At 35.5% G+C, this 22,368-nt stretch overlaps 2 protein-coding genes across 5 annotated transcripts in view; both read right to left on the bottom strand.

The window, feature by feature from the left end:
* Window positions 1–12,775, bottom strand: part of LOC142343262 (uncharacterized) — a 225,840-nt gene extending 213,065 nt beyond the window's left edge. Inside the window, exon 1 of the mRNA XM_075395052.1 lies at window positions 12,748–12,775. The gene's annotated coding sequence lies outside the window, so the exon portion shown is untranslated. The remainder of the gene's footprint in view (window positions 1–12,747) is intronic.
* LOC142343261 (uncharacterized) overlaps window positions 1–22,368 on the bottom strand; it is a 158,683-nt gene that overhangs the window by 78,556 nt on the left and 57,759 nt on the right. For all 4 annotated transcript variants that reach the window (XM_075395050.1, XM_075395049.1, XM_075395051.1 and 1 more), the window contains exons 11-14: window positions 13,555–13,676; window positions 6,928–7,102; window positions 4,017–4,240; window positions 3,317–3,399 (exon numbers count right to left, since the gene is read on the bottom strand). In XM_075395050.1, the coding sequence (XP_075251165.1) occupies window positions 3,317–3,399; window positions 4,017–4,240; window positions 6,928–7,102; window positions 13,555–13,676 (604 nt within the window). The remainder of the gene's footprint in view (window positions 1–3,316; window positions 3,400–4,016; window positions 4,241–6,927; window positions 7,103–13,554; window positions 13,677–22,368) is intronic.

Genomic DNA, 22,368 nt, shown 5'->3' with positions numbered 1-22,368 from the left:
TGCTGAATTACTGAAACCTAAAAAGTAGTAGCACAGCCATTGCTCCAACATAATTTGAATCATTCTGCAGCTTTTTCAAATTCAATAACAAAATTGTCTATATTTATTTCATGATGATGGCAATAAAAATGACGACAATTTAAACTTTGAAGCAAAAAATTGCCAAAACGAACATCAACAAATTTTTTTTTCGAAACCTTGTGATGAACTACCTGTGGTAAAAACATCTAAAAAATAATGAAGCATAAACTGACTAATGTCGGAAGAATTATTCTCGAAAAACAAACGTGTGGAAAAACATTCGAATCCGCCAGGAATCGAAACCCTGAAAAAACATGTTATGACTTTCCGGTGTTCCATAGAAAAGACAGAGTTTACAAACAAAGCGCAAAATACGACGCTTTTGTCGATCTAGGATATCAATATTATGTTATCCAAGTTCAAAAGAAAAAACAACCCTTATTGTAGGCTACTGGTTAATAGGGAATTATATTATCATTAGAGGCGGCTCAAAATGAAGTTATTGGGAGCTTTATAAGACAACTAATCAGCATTAAATTGAAGAAATTAAACGAAGACTGACGTAGTTTGAATTTGATGTTCGGTAAAAAACTGCTGTCATTTAAGATCAATTGCTTAAAAAGCTGAATCAAAACAATATCGATTAAGCAGAAACAAAACCCCGTTTGTCGCAGTTTTCAAATGATTTTAAGAACTAAACGGCAATTAGTTCGTCAAAGGAAAATTCAAGTTCATTAAATGAAAAGCGATCAAGCAAGAGATCGCATCAAAAATAGGATATTTTTGCACGTGCTACTATCACATAGCAGCAAGCAGTCAACACAAACACTTCACGAAAAAAGACTAAAACTTGCGTAAAATCAGCAAAATCGCTATAACCTCCAGAAACCTTCAGACCACTATCAAATCAGCCCAAAAATTATTGCAATCAAATCTCAAACCAGAAACAAAATTTGTTCTAAAAATTAAAAAATTGCACGCGAAAAATTATCACTCGCTTTCAATTTTTTCATTAATCTACTTCTCGCCGTCTTTAAAACAACGGTATGAACGAAAAATCTCCAGTGGGGGAAGGAAATGATGTGGGGGCTTAAAATCTAATAACAACTTCCCTTCACTCCATGAATTTATGTCTCAAAAACAGTTTCGATGAACCGCAAACATAGAACATAACCGACTAAATGTAGGAAGAATTGCTCTCGAACGACTAGTGGCAGCTCTAATCAACTGCAGCCTGCTTCAGTCGGGTTGAGGGAGGGGAGCCTAAATGTGACTAAGAAGTTCGATAGTGGGCTTCAAATAACCACATTAGAGGTTAACATATACCACTATTAAGAATTAAAGTGAAAAGTGTCATCAGTTTCGGCGCACTTTTCAGTTGACTTTTAGTATTTAATTGCCGCCAATTGAATTCAGCTGCTTGAAATTGTGATTGAGAGGGAATTTTCGATCAAGCGAAACGCAAAAAGTCAAGCGCGTAAAAGTCACTTGAAAAGTCAAAATTGTCAAGCAAAAATTTTGCATAAAAAAACACACACAAGTTTACAATAATTGCAATGAACTTCGTTCAAGAGCAATTAATAATAGTAAGACCAAAGGCTCTTAGGACATCTTAATGCCGTCCGGGCGATACCTGTTTATCCCATTTTTGAGGACGAAAAGTCAAAAGGGTCAGACGAAAAATTGCTCAAGCCAAAACTTAAAAGAAGACCAAAGAACAAACATAATAGGTACAAATTTCTTTCGATAGCTATTAATTAGTTCTGTATTTGAAGAGTATGCGTTTCCAGTTTGACGAAGCAGGTCTCGCTTATAAAATGAACAGCAGAGCACGTGACCTTGAGGTACTAAGGTATTAATAAGATCTAAGACGGAGATAACCACTGAAAAATTAATAAACTCTGTACATTTAATTAAAAACAATTTGAGTACAATGAAAAAAAGCTGCTGGCAGATTGCCAGAAAATAGCCGCAAAAGCTTTGTAGATCTGCCGTCTAAAAAAACAGTAAAAGATACAGACCAAAAAAATTCGTCTTTTCATTGAAGGCTGATATGTTATATTTTGATTAAAAATCTGTATAAGTTTTTGCTGCCTCTATTAGCTGCTCTCAAATAACCTTCATTTAGAGTGACACACATCCATTTGACCTTACCTCTTTGAGTTAAAGTAAATAAAAGTCAATTTCAAAGTGAGGAAGTCATTTTTGAGAGTGAGGTAAGTCAAGTGTGATCAAAAATTTACTCACGCGAATGAACAAAAAACTCGCTCCATTAAGAACGAAAAAAAGCGTCACGCACGCCATTCAGTTGAAATTGCATGAACAAATGAACAAAAAGAAAATTTGAATTGATTGTGACGTCATATGGTCGTAACAAAAATCTTGACGACGAAATAAAAAAACTAGCAGGACAACTCCTGACGTACAGTTCAAATAATTTTCAATGACCAAACAAAAAACTAGACCTAAAACGGACTATGAGTGAACTGGCAAACCCATTTCTTAAAAATCAGATCAAATAAATAAAAAAAAACAGAACATCAATGTCAAAATGTCGCATGTGAACAAAAAAACAGTAGCGAGAAAGCGAATTTTTGTTCATTTACCATTGTCTCAATCTACTTCAAAGAGCAAAAAAGTTTCACGCCGCAAAACCACTCGCTTTTTCGCTCCACTTCCTGTTCCGGTGTGACCAAAATCACTACTCCAATTTGACTTCACAAATCATGAAAATGTGTGAACAGATCTTAAAAAAAGACAGCGCCCCCAATACAACTCAAATTCTTTGAATTGTCAAAAACCAAGAGAAGGCCAATAATAGCCTTAACTATCGCTAAAATGTTTCGCGCAATCTCACGCACTTTGACTGACACCTGGCGTAAATTAAAGAGTTCCGAGGCTTAAAAATGTGAAAGAACAATTTACATTAAGCAAAACTTAGAAACCAAGGTCAAAAGGTCAATTAAAGTCATATCAACCACAAAAAAACGTTCAGGTACAAAATAGAATGGAAAAGACCCGCAGTACAAAATTAATAATTACAAATATTCTTTACAGCAATGAGAAATGGTTAGGTAAAATCTAACGGTCAGCATATAGATTTCATGTTTATATATAAAGTGTGTTCAACTCAATGGGTTCTAAAGTTTCCCAAAAACACAGGTGCCCAATAAAGATTCGTTTATAATGCGGTTCAAGAGATTCTCTAAATGAGGTTTGCAGCACACGCGTTTAATATAATTTCAAAAACAAGAGATTGTGACAAAAATAAATGCAAATTTTGAAGTGTAGGTACCGTCTTCGCTGGAAGAAGCCTTGAACTTGCTTTTGAGACACTTCATCTGCACTTTGCGGTTGATACCAGAGAAGTAGCCATACCTAACAAACACACAATATCCTCAAACTATCCAAATTCTCCAATAAGTATTGTTGTTTAGACTGAAACTCGCTTGCTGCATTCTGAACAAATAATACTTATTTCCGAAATCCAACCTTTTTAAAATCTATTCTTGATTTCTCCATGCTTCAGCATATCAAGGGCAAATTACACTAAAACTGTCAAATTTTGAGCGCTGGATTTAGTCTCACGCAGACTTTATTGGTCTCGTGAATTTTCACAGAGATGTTTGAAATGGTAAGTAGATGACCCCCCCCCCCCCCCCCCGCAGTAAGTTATGCCCCCTCCCCAGGTTGGAAAACGTGCCATTACATATCAAATCATCATGTGATAATATAACACGTGCGCAAATCAAATATTATGCACGCAGTAAGCAGGGGGTGGATCTTTTCTGGGATCTTTCCCGTTTGTGCCCCCAGCTTAGTGGATGCATATTATTTGCAACCCACCAGACGCACGTGCCATATTTTTACATGATGTTCTTACTATGTAATGGCACGTGCTCTGTAACGGGGGGGGGCATAAAGTACTGGAGGGGGGGGGCACAAACGGAAAAGATCCCTGGGGGTACAAGCTGAAAAGATGCGGCATAACTTACATTTGGAGGACACTTTTGAGCTGTTCCAGTTTGTGTAGATTCTCTCTGAGTTGGCTGTCTTTGTTGTTCGTGATCTGTTCCTCGGATGCCTCAAGTAGACTCAGAACAGTGTCCAGAATAGCCTGCAACTCTCTCGGCTGCTTCAGTTTGATCTTGCTCTTTGTCCCAACTGTGAAAGAGCCTCCGAACTTCACGAATAAGTCGATGAAAGACTGGTGGAACACCTGAAGAAACATGTGATGCTGTGAACAAACCTTACCCAATGAGTGGGGACACTAATCACTGTTTTCAACTCGATTGTGTGGGTTGATGAGAACAAAATTTTGAGGACCCGATTGTGTGGGTTGATGTGAACAAATGAAAAGCAAAGACTCAACTGCGTGGGTACCATGGTGATTTGTGGGTACAAACCTGATCGTAATAAAACTTTCTGAGAATCAACTAAACTTAGAACTGCTTTCGACCATGAGTTCTCTAACCAACTGTTTTGTCAAATTAAAATTTTTTACCCTTGAATTTTTTTAAACTAATGTGACTTAAGACGGAGACTCTCAATCTCGCTCAACTGAAGCTACTAGCACATCCCAGTGCCAGAAAACCAATAAAATTAAAACGAAAATTAATAAACTGCAATTGAAGTAAATATTTCATCATACAGAATTGCAATAGGACCTCACTACAAATTAAAATCAAGCAGGCGAGCTTATTCTTGATATCTTTGCGCCTAGTTCATTTCCGAATTCTTTGAATTTTGATTTTAAAAAAACAAGCAATTTTAAACTGAAAAAGGCCAAGTCAGAGTTTCAATAGTTCTTTATTGACTACATCAGTGCGATTTAAATTTATAAATTGAGCAGCAAAAAATCAGTGCTTTTCGATTTGGGTATAGAAATAAACCCCCACGGAAATATCCTCATCTTTACATTGAGTTTTGGTCACAAACGCGTAGCTCTTTAGTTGTCAAGCGGGGGTTAAATTCGTTGAGGGTTTTCCATAGGGGCTTCTTTATTTAATATAAAATTAAGTTTTTTTTTTCGTAGGGGCCTTTTCCGAATACGTTTTGAATTGACTTCGTCTAATAAGCCTTCAGTAGCGTAAAGACTAACGGTTACATAAAAATTGTGCCGTGAATATTAGCCGAAAAGAAAATTAGTCGAACTGCATATTTGCCGAAAATGAGATATTAACCAATCAGATTTGAGAACGCGCAAATGTTATTGTGAGAATAACAATTTTTGTCGCGATATTTTGTTCGGTTGTGATAGGTTCATATCAAGTCCCATAAGCCGCTGAGGCATGGCCGTGGCGGTGCTAGGATAATAGATCGAAAGACAACAGATCAAAAGCGAAAACTGGGGCAATAGATCGAAAATTAAATTATTCAAGTTGCGTATTGGCCAATCAGATTTAAGCGCTCATTTATTACACGGCAACATAAAATGTTCTGTTGTCATATTTTGTTAGGGTTTGAGGGATTCATATCAAGTCCCACGGGTCGCTAAGGCATGGCCATGTGTCGCGAGGCATAGCCAGATCTGGTAATTATATGCCATCTTGCAAATAACACTTAATTTCAACCAATAACAATAGAGATGTATTTTCGATCTATTGTCCAAATTTTACTGTTTGCGATCTGCTGTCCTTTCGATCTGTTGCCCGGGCACCGGCCGTGGCCCGCTTGGCATGGCCAAAAACGTTAATTTCACGTTTAAGCGAATTAGATAATTGCGCGTCCCACTTATATTTGCTTACCGCAATTATCTCATGCAATTAATTCTTCTAACTTTCCTTCTTTTGACTTTTTCGGCTAATTTTCACGTCGGCTAATATTCCGGAAACCCATAAAAATTTACCCAAATGCCAAAATACCCAAAGTGTCATTATACCCCAAATTTATTCTCTTTGATCTTTTCGTTCAATAACACGATTACAAATTAGCACTCGGTAGTTCAAGTAAGTTTATCATACTTTAGCAGATGACTTAATCCCATCTTCGGTTGTGATAGTTTTATATAAGAACCACGGGCCGCTGAGGCAAGGCCAAATGCGCTAGCTAGATATTATCTTAAATAATCATTCTGGTAGTTTAAAAAAGTTGAAGTTTAAAAAAGTTAAATAAAAATTTAATAACATTTTGAAACCAAAGCTTGAATGATATCTTATCATTACGTAAAGTTAATAGGGTCAAATCGAAACCTTTAAGAAGACCTTTTAAAAGCACTTCTTTTTAAAAAAAATCCATTATCACTTGTAATAGTACCAATTATATGAAAGATTAAATTGGGGTCAATTGTTTTTCAAAAAAGCAATTGACTGGTATAGCGATTTGCCTCTCACCTTGAGGCGAAATATCCCTAAAAAGCGGGCTCTCAAAACTACAATAAAAAATCATTTCTGGATTGAGTTTCTAAAAGACCCAACGGATTTTGAATTGAATTCTAATCTCAAATCTTTCAAGTTCAATCTTAATTTGATTTAGTTTTAGGGCGTCATTTAGTCTTCTATGAAATGTTAATTGGAGGAGTAGCATTTTTTAAAATTTTCTCTTTTCTCGAAAATGTTAATTGTAGAATTGGCATTTTTTAAAAATTTTTCTCAATTATAATTCATCTCTTAATTTGTCGATATTTTAGCACATTGTAAATTTAATACAATTTTAAACTTTCACAATATGTGACGTTTGTTTCATTTATACTTCGTAACACTACATTGCCTTTAAACTATGTTCTGTATTTTATAATTCATACTCAAAGAAATTAACAATGTTTTTCTTTTTTTATATGATAGAGGGGTTAAACAAATAGGGGTGAAAAAGCGGGAAACCCTTCTGACATCTGTAAACTACTGTGATACGAGACACCCACATCCCTCAACGCGCTTAGATTATTATGTCATGTTGTATATAGAGTACCTCCATTTTCATCTTCTGTTTGGGTTGTCTGTCTCCATGTCTCAACACCCCAATCACACACCTCAGTTCCATCATGGTTCCTCTAGTAGTGGGTACCACCGGTATCTCTTCATTCAGTACTGTCAAGTGCAGAGGGATGTTGAAGTCAGGGGCCATGTGTTTCAGCAGAATTGTACTAGAGCAGATAGCAATCAAACATTAAATTTTAGGACATCAATAAAACTCTAAGAAATTAATAAATTGTTAATTTTCTAATAACAAATTACTTTCAAGAACATAAACAATGTACTTGCAAGGACATCAAAGGCTTGAGAAGCCTGTATGAAGACGCCTCGACTGAGCAGATTTAAAGTTTTGAATCACTTCTGTTGCGTTAATCGAATATTGAAGGGTTATTTATTGCCAACAGAAGTATGTACAGTCAAAATAAAACAGAAAAAGGGTACTTTTTAGATCTCTATTGGATCCGTTCTCACGTGCCTTTTTTGACAGAAACTAAGTGCCGTCTGTTATTTTAAAGCATCGAAAACAGTATTAAATATGAAGATTTTAGGTTACAGTTTTAGATAACAAACATTTGATTTTCTGATAGAGCAGACTTAAAAAATAATTCCCTGTCTTGTGGCAGTAACTGTTTGCTTTCCGATCTCTCGTACCTTTGACCACATGGACAAAACAAAGTTCTAAAAGTGCTAAAGTTAACGAATACCCCAAAAAAGATTCTCAGGTGAAACTGTCTCTTTCAAATATACTCCAATATTTTGCGTTATAAAAGAAAAATAACTTGAGCTACATTCCTCTTAAGATCTTATTAATAACTTCAAGACTTCACATATGAATCTCTCTTGCTGAAACAGCCAATATTTTCTTTTTACTTCGCGAGCAGAAATGTCTCTTCATTTGCAAAAAATAACGTTCTTATTTCAAGTATAACAGCGAAATACCTGAACGACATTGTTTTCTTTTCGATATTCTGAATGTTTATTTTTCCTTAACCATCATTTTGTTGGTTCAGACTCATGTTTTCTCAGTAATATTTTGCAATTTGGGACTGTTTTGTCCGGACACGTTTCTCAAGAGTTTCAGTCACAGTAGCATCACCGAAACGAATCACGTCCGTTGTGATCGGAAGAGTATTCGTATCCAATTGTTATAGTCAGGTCATTTACATATGAAATGAATAACAGATGACCTAGTACTGAGCCTTGAGGTACCCCATTATTAATAAAATCTATGACAGAGATAACCCCTGAAAATTGAGCCCCCGTGTACACTTAAATGGTCACAAATAACGTAGATTGAAAACGGGACCTACTGAAACATACCTGAGGCCATAATCAAAAATTTTCACTAAAATTTTATGATCTACTGTATCAAATAAAACAGAGCATTGTTAATTTCCTCTGATACACATAAGAATAAAATGCAAATAGTAAAAGAGGCAATGTAAAGTTAAGAATATAACATATGTAAAATTATAAAATCATTAAATTACTTAACTAAAAATTTGACCTTACATTAGTAAAAAATAAGAAAGAAAGAAAGAATTTATTTATCAGAATCTCAGTAAAAACGTAAAATTAACACAGCACAAGTTAATGAGACTCGGAAAGGATAGGTAACGGGATCATTCGATCCGCCTTGTCCTACCCGTGGCTATTCACGAAATATTAAAAACGAAAACACAAAAAAAACTCAAAAATTAAAAATATTTTAATTTCCAAAAATCTGCAAATTAAATGTTGTCTATCTTTCCAGGTAAGCTTTTTGATACAATAGACTCAAGAGGCATTGACTACTTATCCATTCTAAAGTATGAAGAGCGAGGGAGAGAAAAAAATTTTTTTTTAAAATTATTAAGATTAAAATTTTTTTAAGTCTTTTTAGAAATTTTTTAATTTTTACAAAAATAACAAAAAATGCATTATCTCGCATTCTAGAAGAGCTAGAGGGGTCAAACTTTTCACCCAGAATCAGGGCCTAAAATTGGATGTCCTGTAGCATGCAGCCAAGCGGGTTGAGATATTGAGTTCCTAAAAATTAAAAATGTTTCACCGAATCCTGGTTTTGTAAAAGGTACGTTTTTTTGATTTCATGATAAATTTTTTTAATTTCTTTTGCATTACACTTACTAATATTTTCTGGCAACACATTGTTGGTTTGCAGGAGATTGAAGAGTTTCGAGGCCCTGTATTTTATAGAAAACCTCTCTATTTTGGTCCTAGCAATGGGTTCAGATAAAACCTGATTTGATGAAGACCAGGTGCATCTTTTGATTTCTTTCATTTTGAATAAATTGCTGGGAAATATTTGTTGAAGCAATCCAGCAGCCGATCGTAATACGAATTTAAGCAATTCATATACATGTAACTCATATACTGTTAAAATTTCATTTGAAAAGAAGATATCATTGCAATGATCCCGTCTGTTACGAAAATAGACAAATTTTAGAATCTTTTTCTGCAGCGAGAAAATAGGATTTAGCCTACTGTAGCTACAACAACCATATACAAGTATACCATATTGTATAATGGGTGCAACATTGCTACGATAATAGTTTATTAATTGAAACCGGGGCACGTAGTGCCTCAATTTCGAAATGATACCACAATGCTTACCGAGTCTCTTTGTAACATAATCAACATGTGAATGGAACGAAAGTTTATTATCAATATAAATACCTAAATATTTACACACAGGCTTACAATTTATCACAGTTTGATTTAAGCTGAAAGCAGAGTTGGAAGCACTAGGTTTTAAATTCATTTGTACAGTTTTTGTTAAGTTAATTGCAAGCTTATTGGCATTTAGCCAAACATTGAGGTTACAGAGGTCCTCTTTTATACGTTTCACGTCATTGTTGATTGCAGTTAGGTTAGTGTCATCAGCAAATAGTAAAACTTGTAGGGATTTACAGGAAAATGGCAAGTCATTTATGTATATCAGAAACAATAGTGGTCCAAGAATAGATCCTTGTGGAACACCGCAATTTATACTTTGCCAAGAAGAGGATATATTATTAACTTCTACCCTTTGGATCCGATTCGAAAGGTAAGACTGTAACCATTTCAAGCATTGCCCTCTAAATCCATAGCTTTATAGTTTATAAAGCAGGATGGAATGGTCTAGAGTAACAAAAGCTTTTCGTAGATCAAGGAAAAAGCTGATAATATTTTTATTCTTCACTTTCATATTTTCAACAAGTTCCACTAATGCATCAATGGTACAATGCTTCGATCGAAAACCATATTGCTTGGGGTACAATAAAGAAAACTGCTCAAGATAGTCATACATTCTTACATACATTGCCCTCTCAAAAATTTTACTCCAAACTATAAGTAGTGATATTGGCCTGTAATTATTTTCACAAGTTTTAGGTCCATCCTTATGAAGTGGAAGAACTTTCGCTTTACGCAGCTCTTCGGGGAATTCGCCGGTTTGAAATGAGAGATTTACCAAATAAGTCAGATAGGGAATCACCGCATCAGATGAGGCTTTTATAATTAAGTTGCTGATATAGTCATCCCCTGAAGAAGATTTATTGTCCAAATTATCAATAATTGATTTGAATTCACTTTCACTTTCATCATACAGAAACGTTGACTTTTCAACTTTCGGTACCTTTGGCAGATTGGTGGGTTCAATTGTTTTGGTGACTTCTTGGGCAATTGTGTTGAAGTATTTATTGAAACTTTCGGCAATCTCAGGTGCCGAGTTTTCTATACAAGAGTCGAGGGCAGGCAGGATCGAAGAACTGAGATGCTTGCCACTTATATCGTTTAAAAGCTTATACGTCTGACTTGAGTCCCCAATACATGAATCAAACTTCCTCCAGTAAAATTGCTGTTTTGTCTTAACTAAATTGCTTTTAAAATGATTACGTAGATCCTTAAATTTCTTTAAAATCAAGGGGTCTTTATTTTGTTTCCACTTTTTGTGTGCCTTGTTTTTCCGAGATCTTAGATTTTTTAACTTGGTATTAAACCATTTTGGTTGCGATGTTGTGGCTTTTGAACAGTTTATTATGGGGGCTACTTCATCAAGAACATTGGCAAATATATTGGCGAACAGATTAAAATCATCATTGACATTAGCAGTTTCATCAAAGCATTCTCCTAAGCGTTGCAGTAAACTGGATTTAAAGTCTGATACTGTTTTAGGGTTTTTCAGAAAAGAAGTATCTCTAAAAGAAACAGGCCGTGGTGGTTTGGTTTCAGTTTTTATTCTCCATCTCAGAGAAACAGGAAAATGATCAGATAAATCTTCATATTCCAGTACTTCAGTCGTATCTACATCAATATTTTGGTACACGAAATGGTCTATACATGTAGAGGCAGAATGTGTCACTCGTGTAGGCTCTTTTGGACTCAAATAGTACCCGTTTGATTCGATAGCGTTCTGATAATTTTTTGTAATTAAGTTATCTTCCAAAACATTTATATTGAAATCGCCACAGATGATCACTGGAGTATGGCAGGTAGAATTTCGCTCCAGGAAACAATCAAATTTCTCTAGGAAATCTTTTTTATTGGTTCTTGGTTTATTATAAAGAACCCCCACTTTAAAGTTATAACCATCTTTTGATATTTCCGAAAAAATAGCCTCCTCAAAGTTGAGGTCAAAAATTTTTATCAAGCTACAGTTGCTTTTAACTTGAATCATAACACCACCACCACGACCGGAATCTCGGTTTTTTACAAAGAATTGGTTGTAGCCATTGATCAAATATCCATTAAAATTATCGTTTTCATTTAGCCAAGTTTCTGTTAAACATAAAACTTCTGGTGGAGACTCAAGACCAAGTACTAGTGCTTCCAACTTATCAAAGTGTGGCTAGATAGATCTTACATTTAAATGAAGAATTGAAATAGTATTTAAAGAACTTTTTGTAGCACCATTTTCTTTTTCAAAATTATGATCCACTTTCTTTACTTGTTTCAGTAAAAACTCTAGACTCAGACGAATTAAAGCACCTTTGGACAGTATAAAAATCATAACCTAACTTCTGACCACCATCATATAAGGAATGAATCTTATACACTTTATTGTCAGCAGCATCGTTTTTAATATAATGAATAGTTCCTTCTCTAGACCACACTTTCTCAATTCTCCTGTCCTCTTTCATGAGATTGAAGAACTTTAATCTAGGTGCAGTCATATCTTCGAAAATTCTTACATGTTTCAACTGATCAAAGTTTGCTGCGTTTTTCTTACTCTTCAATAAATTGATTTTTGCTACCCGTCTGGTGAAACGAACAATCACATGACGAGGTCGTTGCCCATTGAAATTTGGGAGCCGGTGAGCTATTGAGATATCATCCGATGTTATGCTCGACTCCAGAGCTGAACCAAAATCGACAACTTTTTCACTCGTCCTATCGTAGTCCTCATCATTCTTCTTTTCTGGGTCATCTGACACTTCTTCGGGTAATCCAATTATGCGAACATTTTCGCGACGGTTGTAAGATTCAAGAAGCTCGCTCTCACATTTGGCTTTTAGATTGCACCTTTCTTCAGCATAGTAAATCGATTCATTGACTTCCTTCTTTATCTCATCTTTTGCTTTATTCAGCCTTTCATCTATCGCTGATTGGATGCTTTGTATTATCTGCTCTTCTATTATTTTCACAATACCCGGGATCGCTGAAGCAACGGCTTCTTGAATTGTATTTTTTAGTTCATCATTGTTATCATTATCGTCAGTTGGACTGAAGGCACTTCGCAATCGCTTGTTGTCAGCTTTCGCAACTGGTGTTTGGTCATGGTATCTAATTCCTGGCATCTGTTCTTTTTCATTTGACTCTGACATCTTCGTTCTCTATTTAATAAGTTTATCACAACAATTAGGCTAATAAATGGCCTAAAATGTGAGAATAAAATGTCTTCACAATTTTATATGTACATCATGAGGATCAAAAATAAAAATTAAAATCTAATGCTCTCAATGTCATCTTTCATTTCAGTTACTCTTGGGTCCTTCCAAAATTCTTTCCCAAAAAAGATATTCGTTCAGTTCTTTTTTAAGGAAGCTTTCGATGGCAATATCATCCAATTCAAATGCCTTTTCTAAATCCGGAAAATACAATTGGATGATATTGACTTATCAGAAAGATTACGCCGATGGTTTTCACTCAGAAACAAAACAACGTCTCGATTCCTTCGTTCACCTGTGAATCCAATCATAGATTTGTACAGAACGTCAAATTTCTAAAGTAAGAAAATAGTCTTTTCTATAGTAATTTGTCAAATATTTTTCCGTTGGATTAATAGTAATGAGATTGTTCGATATGAAAAACTATCCCACTTTTGATATAAGAGCATATAGCAATTTGTTACCCTTCCCTTCTGTAGAACCGTACTATACAGCACAGAAAAGATCCGGAATTTCCCGTTCCTAACTAGAGCTTGTCTGATAATATCGCTCACAATTAATATCTTGTGACCAAGAAAGGTACAAGATCATAAACAACGACATATGCATAAAATTCTTGACAGCAGTTTAAGTTATCCTGCCACTATCCTGAAGATATAACGCGAAAAATCTCCTCTGCGCAAAATTTAAGCAAATTGCGCAATTCAGCTAATTTTACGCAGATAAAGTTATAAAAAAATTGGGTGAATAATTACCTGAGTATTTTGGCACAGTCGTCGTAGTACTTCGAGTTGTTCTTCACAAAACTGAATCCATTCACGTCACAAATGAATGACTTGCCATTCGCACGCAGCAGGTCAAATCCACACACTGTTTGCTAAAAACAGCATACCACCAATATTTTTCTTACTATAAAACTGTACGGAAAACATCATTATGTTCCTTCGGGAAGAACCCTAGTGAGCAATATTGCTCCGTTATCTGTCCTCTATTTTGTATTTATTTGATATTAATTCGTTGGTTGAGAAATTAATTCTTCCTCCTCTTCATTAAAAATGCTAATCTGATCTTCAAATTGGAGGTTTTTTCGTAAGCTAGCTGTCACGCCCCTATTTCGTCCCTCATAGTTACGTGATGATTTTCCTTTAAATATCCATAAATGAGTGCTATAAATTAGTTCATATTCAGTTAGTTTCAAGGCCATATATAGCCAGTATTTCCATCTAGGCCTGTAACCTCTAATTTGTTTATGTTTACGAAAAACAACCGCAGATTGACAGTTTTACTAGCAAACATAGCAAGTGCCTAAAAGCCTCAATATTTACTTTTTTGAGTTTCTTGAAGATAAATTCACATAATCAGTAAATAACTTCATGAGAGATTATGTACTTGGTGAAGTAATTATTCTGATAAAGTAGGTGCTAATACGGAATTGTATATGTACTTAACAAACATCAAGAGACGTACAAAAGCCGGAAATTGCCCAACTTGAAAATCAGTAAATATTTGCGAAGGACCAATACAACTCAAGGCACAACCCTGCGGAACCCACTATCACCAGAACACCGGAGAACCAGCCTGACAATCAGTTGCCTATCATCTTATAAAACTTGATAAACTTGAGAAACTTCTTGTTAAAATTATTAAATAATTCTTGCTAAAAATAATTAAAGATTGAACCGGAAATTCTCTTGAAAACCTCCAAGTTTGGTAAACTGAGTTACAGAAGAAATAGCGACTAACTTAGCACTAAAATGCAAGGCAAACTAGTGGATATATCACGCATCCGAACCGCTCAATAAAAGGCTATTACTAGCTAATTTTATTCAAAATATATCTGCTAAAAATCGTACTGTGAAACATCAAAATAAGTCCTTGTAAAATGGCAATAATTCAAGTTAATTACTCCTCATATAAACCTCAATAACACCACGAGGAACACTACTAAAATCAGTGCGTAACATGGTGACAGGAGTTATTAACTGTTTTCCAGTTTAACGGACCGATAATTCGATTAATTCCTTGATATTTTCGATATTTCCTTTCTTTATTCTGTTGTTTTCTTTCTTCTCTTCTTCTCCATTACCTTAAGAGCCTCCAATCATCCAGAACCACGTCCAGCACTTCCTTTCCGAGCAAGATGATAACACAAAAAGCAGTAACAAAGGAAAGAATGGGTGGAAACTGTGTTTGTGTCTCTGTGGACTAAGTGTAACAGTAATACAAAAGTGTTTGAGTGGACAATAACTGGAACAAACTCAACCACAGCTGCCACAACGGACAAAAACAACACAGGGTATTTGCAAACGAATATATTGTGAGTAAATGAATTTGTAAAATTAATTTTGGTGCTTTATTTATGTCAATTTATAAAGAACAAATTCTCCCCGCTATTAATAATTGTCGCTCTTCCCCCAATTTTGTTGATTATATTGAAGGAAACCACATTAAATATACTCAAAACAACAGTAAAACGCAAGCTCAGATAGTAACCGCTTTTTCCTCTTCATTTTATAAGTCTATCGTTATTTATGTGCTAGATAAAGATGATAAACGTGTTGCAATCTATTGGACAGCAAAAAGTCTAAATCAAAAAGCTCGCAAATTTGGCCTTATTCGTAACAAACTTTAATCTGACAGAGACATTAACCTTGACAACCTCATCACTGATTACCAGATAACATCAGAATAATAAATTACTGAAACCATCACTTAATTATTAACTAAAAAGAGGGCAAAACAAAGTTTAAACAAAAAATAAAAAAAACAATTATATTTTATTTCCCCGCCCAGCTCCGGAGGTTAATGAATCAAACAGTGACTTCGGTCATTATGCTGTTGCCTATCTGAGTGCAGCTTCCACAAGGCCTGTGCGGTCGTGGTCCCCACGAATTTTCCAAAACTAAGGGGCACTCTTTAGAGGTGAGACTTCGGCGGCCCATACGGCTTCAACGATATAAGTATGACGATTCGACCGGAGCTTTAGGAATAGGTTTATAAGCAGCCCATCTTTATTACTTTCTGAACGAATGGTTTCAGTAGTTTCTTTTCTGATATTCTTGTGCTATTCATTTAACTGTTTTCATCTCTTAAAACCCCTTAATCTCTCCATTAAGTTAAGTTAAGTGTGCTATTTAATACTTTAGAACGAAAGTAAGACTGATTGAACGAAAAGTATATAATCTAATCAGGTAAAAAGCGAAATGGCACACGCGCAGATCAACATCACGCCCTTTTCCGGATCCGAAACGGACAATTTTAACGAGTTTGAACAATTAATAACAGGTGCAATCGGAGTCGCAGCAATCGCAAACGCACAACAAGCGAACTTTTTGCAATTACATTTAAAAGGAGACGCTTTACGATACTTCTTAACCCTACCAGAGGCTACCAGACTAGTCTTCAAAGACAGTATAACAGCTCTAAGAAATAGATTCACGCAGGATGACTTGAGAGAGATCAGAATTATAAAGTTAGAGAATCAAAAGTTAAATCCAAAAACAGACACTGTTAAAAATTTCTTAGTAAAGTTAAGAACTGAAGCCAATAAAGCATATCCAGCACCTGAAATAGTAGTAGCGGCAGCAGGAGGAGGTGATGCTGAAGCCCGTAGATTCGAAAGAGAGACAGCAGCGAGAGAATCTGCCATTGAAATGTCAGAAAGTCGAAAAAACGAGCAAATAAAGCGTTTTTTCATTAAGTCTATGCCAAACTGGCTTAAGCCTAAGCTCATAGAAAGGCCAGATACAGATACCATTGATCAATTATGCATCTTAGCTAGCCAACAAATTGCAATAAGGGAGATGTGCAACAGAGAAGAGTACTTCGACGACGGATTTAATGAAATAACGGAAACAAACACTGATAAAATGTTAAAAGCAATAACTGTTATTTCAAATAATCAAAAAGAACATCAGCAGAAACTTGAGCAGAGAACAGCACCTAAAAATGAGCCATCAGAACAAGGCCCAGTAAACACATTCACACCACATTACCCTCAACAAGTCTACAAACAAAGTTATAGACAAAATTTCCGCCCTCAATATCAGAATTATCGACCAAATTACCGTCAATATCAGCCTAATTATCGTCAGTTTCAGCAAAATTATCGGCCCCAGCAACAGTATGCCCCTCGTGCTAATAATTACCGAGAGTTTAGACCACAATTTAATGCCCCTAGACCGTTTCATTATAACGAACAGCCACAAACTCGTAATTATTGGACCATTTGTTCATCCAGCTTATGTTAATAGACCAGTTTATCGGTTCCCAACAAAAAATACCCCCCAAAACCTTCTTAGACAGGGTAGAGTTTACGATAGTCCAGCACAAGACCGATATGGTATGCAAAAAGCAAAAGAATTTAGTCGTGCTGGTGCACTCCAAAGCAGAAATATTAGAGGTATGAATTTTCCATTTAATCAACAAAAAAACCACCCAACTTTAAAAAACAAAATAAAAATTATAAAAACTCAGTTAACCATTATAACGAAAGCACGTCTAGTCCTAGTTTAGATAAAGTAATAGAGCCAGTTTATAACAAAAGTAACAAAAAGCGTAGAAAACGCAAAAGTAATAATAATAAAAGTAAAGTTAATAATTCTGTGCAACTCCCAACACAAGTACCTCAATCCGCACCAAAGCCAACACCACATGTTCAGCAATTATTCAGCATTGTCCCACTTTTAGGCAGAACATTGTCCTATGTTAAAGTCCTAAATTTAATGGAGAATTAGAAAGACGCGCACTAGTCGATACAGGAGCATTTGCAAATGTGATAAGTCGTGAATTCTACAAGGAAATAATAAACACAAATATTAACTCAATAACAGAAATAGAAAAACCTGATCTAGATAAAGTTAAAATGGCAAACGGCAACATAGTTAAAATTGATAAAGCAATTAAAATTACATTTAAATTGGGCACACAAACATTTACAGAAGATTTCCTTGTATTAATTGTCACAACTCCCGTAATCCTAGGCAACCCATTCTTCGTTAAACATAAAGTTAGCATCTGCCCAGGACAAAGTTACATTAAATTCCCTGATCAAACACTACAAATAAATGAAATAAAGCCAGAAAAGCAACCCAGAAGAGTTGTAAAACGTAAAAAATTCGGAGTTTATACACAGAAAAAGCAAGTCTTACAGCCAAATCAACAAGCAGTATTAGAATGCAAGCTTTATGATAAACTAGAATCATTCACTGACCTCTGTGGGGTAATAATTCCAAATGAAATCTTTGAAAAAGACAGTGAAGTAATATTAACATCCTCTTTAAGTAAAGTTGCTGAAAATAACATTCTCTACATCTACGTCCTGAACATTACTGATCACCCAATTACCATAAATAAGGGAGAAGAAATAGCCAAATTCTCATTCTTAACATCAGACCAAGCTGAAAAGTTGTTAGAAGTAGATCCTCAATTAATTAATGTAGCAAAAATGAGCGAAAATTATTTAACAGAAATAAATCAACTAATTCAAGTTACAGACACCCCAAAAAGAATGGCTCAACCAGCGAAACCAGCACCAGAATATGAAAAACTATGGTTCCCAACGCCTGAAACGTGCCCAGATCCGACAAACTTGTCGCCCTTGCAGAGAGATATCTATGAGCAACTGCTAAAACTGCAAGAAATGGAGAAATTAGATCCAAAGGGTAATAATCAGGATAAAATAACATTTTTGAGCAAGTTTCCGTGGGAAAAATCAGCCCATAATGATGAGCAAAAAGCAGTAGTAGGTGAACTACTAGTCGAATTCAGTGATATTTTTGCGAAACACAGATTTGACGTTGGATATAACACAGACTTAAAAATAAAGTTAACTCCAGAAAGAAGTATACCAATTTATGAACAAGGTCCTCCAACACCTGTCCATTTGAGAAATGAGCTACAAGTAGAACTAGCATTAATGCATTATTACGGACTGATAACAACTTTGTCTCAATCAAGATATAGTAGTCCACTTTTCGCACAACGAAAGAATTCAGGAAGACTTAGGCTATTAATTGACTTGAGAAAAGTAAACCACTTGTTGAAAAATGACTACGTGAATACGAATTTCGCGATTTCAAACATGAGTGACGCAATCAACTACTTTGCCGGAAAAAAATTGTTTACGAAACTTGACTGTTCTCAAGCATACCACTGTGTGCAAATGGCAGATGATTTATCAGTGCAACTGCTAGCATTTAACTTTGCTTCGAGAACCTATGCATATAAATGTCTTGCACAAGGATTGAATAAGTCAGTAACAGGATTTAGTTCCTTTATTAGACATTACTTGGACCCATGCTTAGCTTCAGGAAATTGTACCCAGTTTATGGATGATATTGGAAATGCAGTAACAAATTTTGAACAATTGGTACCCTCTTTACGAGAAATTTTTACGTGTATACGTCAATCTGGATTAAAATTGTCACCCGAAAAGTGTGAAATAGCAACTGACACAATGAAATTCCCCGGAAATAACATCAGTGCAGAAGGAATATCACCAAAAAAATCAAAAATAACGAAATTTCTTGATAAATTTAAAATAACGAAAACAACAAAACAAGTAAAACGATTAATCGGCTTCACGCAATTCTTCCGAAATTACATTCCTAACTTAGGTGAAAAACTAATGTCATTTTACAAGCTCCTGAAGAAGGATGCAGTAATAGAAACCACAGAAGAACATGTAAAAGCATTAGAAGTAATAAAGAAGGATCTAATGGAAGCAACAAATGTAACATTGCGATTGCCAAAACCAGGTCTACAGTATGTAATTCTTTGTGACGCTAGTTACCACGGTGCAGGTTTTGTACTAATGGTGGAAGACTACGTAAACGAAACAGGAAAGAAAGAAAAGAAAACATACGCTCCCGTATCGTTTGGATCGCATTTGTTTAATGCTACGCAATTTAAGTTCTCAATTTACTACAAAGAGTTCCTAGCTTTGTACTACGCGCTGGACTACTTCTCACACTACATTTGGGGATCAAGCAAACAAGTAATAATATTAACTGACAACAAAAGCCTCACACAATTCTTCCAGTCAAAAGTAATACCGCCATCACTTTGGAATTGTTTAGACAGAATACTCGCCTTTAACATAGTAATTGCTCACATTCCAGGACGCGCTAATTATGCCGCAGACTTCCTCTCCCGAACGGATAATGACAAAACAGCAAAAATGTCTTTAAAGTTAACAGATAGAATTCCAGTCAGAGAAATAGAAATAGATACTGAAGCACAAAATCCTGATATTGAACTGAACGTATTATTTGATACTGAAAACTTTAGTGACGAAATAAATAATGAAGAGGTTAATTTTCTCAAAAAATTTGGATATTATGAAGACTACAAAAAACGTCAAAGTAACTTACCAGTAACAGAAATTCAAGGGCTATTTAAACTAAAAAGAAAAACAGAAATAAATTCAATTGAGTACCCAAATCCATTAGATGAGTTTCCAGACCTTACAGACAACTTAATTAGTCTTGATTTAGCAGAAGAACAGCAAAAAGACACAGATATTAGAACAGTAATAAGGTGGATTCAACAAAATAATCAACAACCAGACTTAAAGTATGCTACAACAAGTTTAAAGAAGTATCACAAACACTTAAACAGATTAATTCTTGAAGGGAATGTCTTATACCGGAATTTTTATGATGATACTGGAAAAGTACTTCATAAACAATTCTGTGTACCTAAGCATTTGTGGAAAGAGACTATATACAGGCTCCATAATTCACAAACAGCAGGTCACTTAGGCACCAAAGCAACGATTCAGGAATTTAGAAAGCGATTTTATTATCCAGGTTTCACCGATCAATTCATTAGCTTCATCAAAAACTGCCTTACTTGTCTACAATTGAACAGAGTACCAAAAAGCCATATTACACCAAAGTTACAACCAGTCAGTTCACTACAATCATATCCAGGAGATATGCTCCAAATTGATTTAGTAGGCCCCCTAAAGTCATCGCAGTATAAGTATGTTTTGAGTGCAATAGATGTCTTCACAAAGTACCTATTCGCAGTTCCATTAACAAATGGATATGCCGACACAGTAGCCCGAGAACTAGTAAAGGTGTTCTTCCAACACAGCTACATTCCTCAAACAATACTTAGTGACTTAGGAACTAACTTTACTTCTGAATTAATGTCAGAATTAGCGAGTTCACTAGAAGTAAAGTTAAAACATGCCTCACTAAAGCACCCTCAGACTATTGGAGCAGTAGAACGATCTCACGGACCACTGAAACGAATTCTGAAACTTAATACAGAAGAACAATGGAAAGACTGGCATAAATATGTTCCTCTTGCAACCTTTATTCATAATACTTCATATCATTCAGCAACAAATTGTTGTCCTTCAACTTTATTCCATGGCAGAGAACCCATAAAACCCCTTGACATACGGTTCTCCAGAAAAGTAATGGATGCAGTAGCAGTAAATTCTGATTTTGTTAATGAACTGCAAGACGCCATGATGCAAAAGTATGGAGAAAACAAAGAAAAATTAACGACTGCTTACCTGAAGTACAAGAAGTATTATGATCAAAAAGCTTCAGCGAAACCAATTCCGGAGAAATCATTCTGTTTACTTTTGAATCCTAAGCTACTAGAACAATCAACAGTAATAGCTTCCCAAGTACAGAAATGGCTCCCGCTATATAAAGTGGAAAAAGCCCTTACTGATTCTAATTACATCATTAGAAAAGTAAATACGAACTACACCCAATGTGTTCATCGCATCAGACTGAAGCTAATTAAACCAAGTGAACCTCCTGAAGATCTCGAAGTAATCAATCCTGTAAACTTTCAACCTGATCCGTCGAGAAGACAACAGATGGAACCTGACCTATTTGATAAACATATCCCAGAATTAATCAATGAGCAAGAAACAGAGATACAACAATCCAAGAAAGTGAAACAAGATCCAGTCAGAGTGACCATAAATGTCCCCCTAGGTGGACCATTAGCAAGACCAGCAGTAGCAGCACCTCCAGCAGCCCCACCGGCCCCAACAAGGGTAGTAGCACCAGCAGTTAGATCACGAACTGCCCCAGTCCATCTTCCAGTATTTGATTCCTCAAGTTCAGACGAAGCAATCCCAAAATTATTTGATGAAAATAGCAGTTCAGATGAAAATTTAGCTGACCTGAACCTGGAAGCAGAACAAATTGCCCGAATACCCGTTAATCCGTTAATTGCTAACGAAATTAGACAGCAAGAACCAGAAGTTCGTGTTCCTCTTGTATCATCCTCATCAGACGATGAAATGTTTCTACCAGCTCAACAGCCACAGCCGTCAATAGTACCATTTGATATTGAATCGCCTCCAGAAACACACGAAGAGCAATTTGCTTTAACTGATAGAAAAATAAGAGCGCGACCTTATAATCCTAAACGAAAACCAGAGAAAAGTGCATTCAAACCACTAGACTACCAACGGCGAAAAAATGTACGCGGATTTAAATTTGATAGAGAAATAATGTTGCATAAAGAATATAGAACAAACCCTTACCTAACCAACCAAGTTAGAAGATCAGGCAGTCCTAGACCAAAAAATG

This window comes from Convolutriloba macropyga, chromosome 7 (genome assembly GCF_964194025.1).
Source record: "Convolutriloba macropyga chromosome 7, txConMacr16.3, whole genome shotgun sequence".
Taxonomy (NCBI): domain Eukaryota; kingdom Metazoa; phylum Xenacoelomorpha; order Acoela; family Convolutidae; genus Convolutriloba; species Convolutriloba macropyga.
Note: the sequence above shows the minus strand (reverse complement) of the source record. Positions and strands in the feature narration are given on the sequence as shown.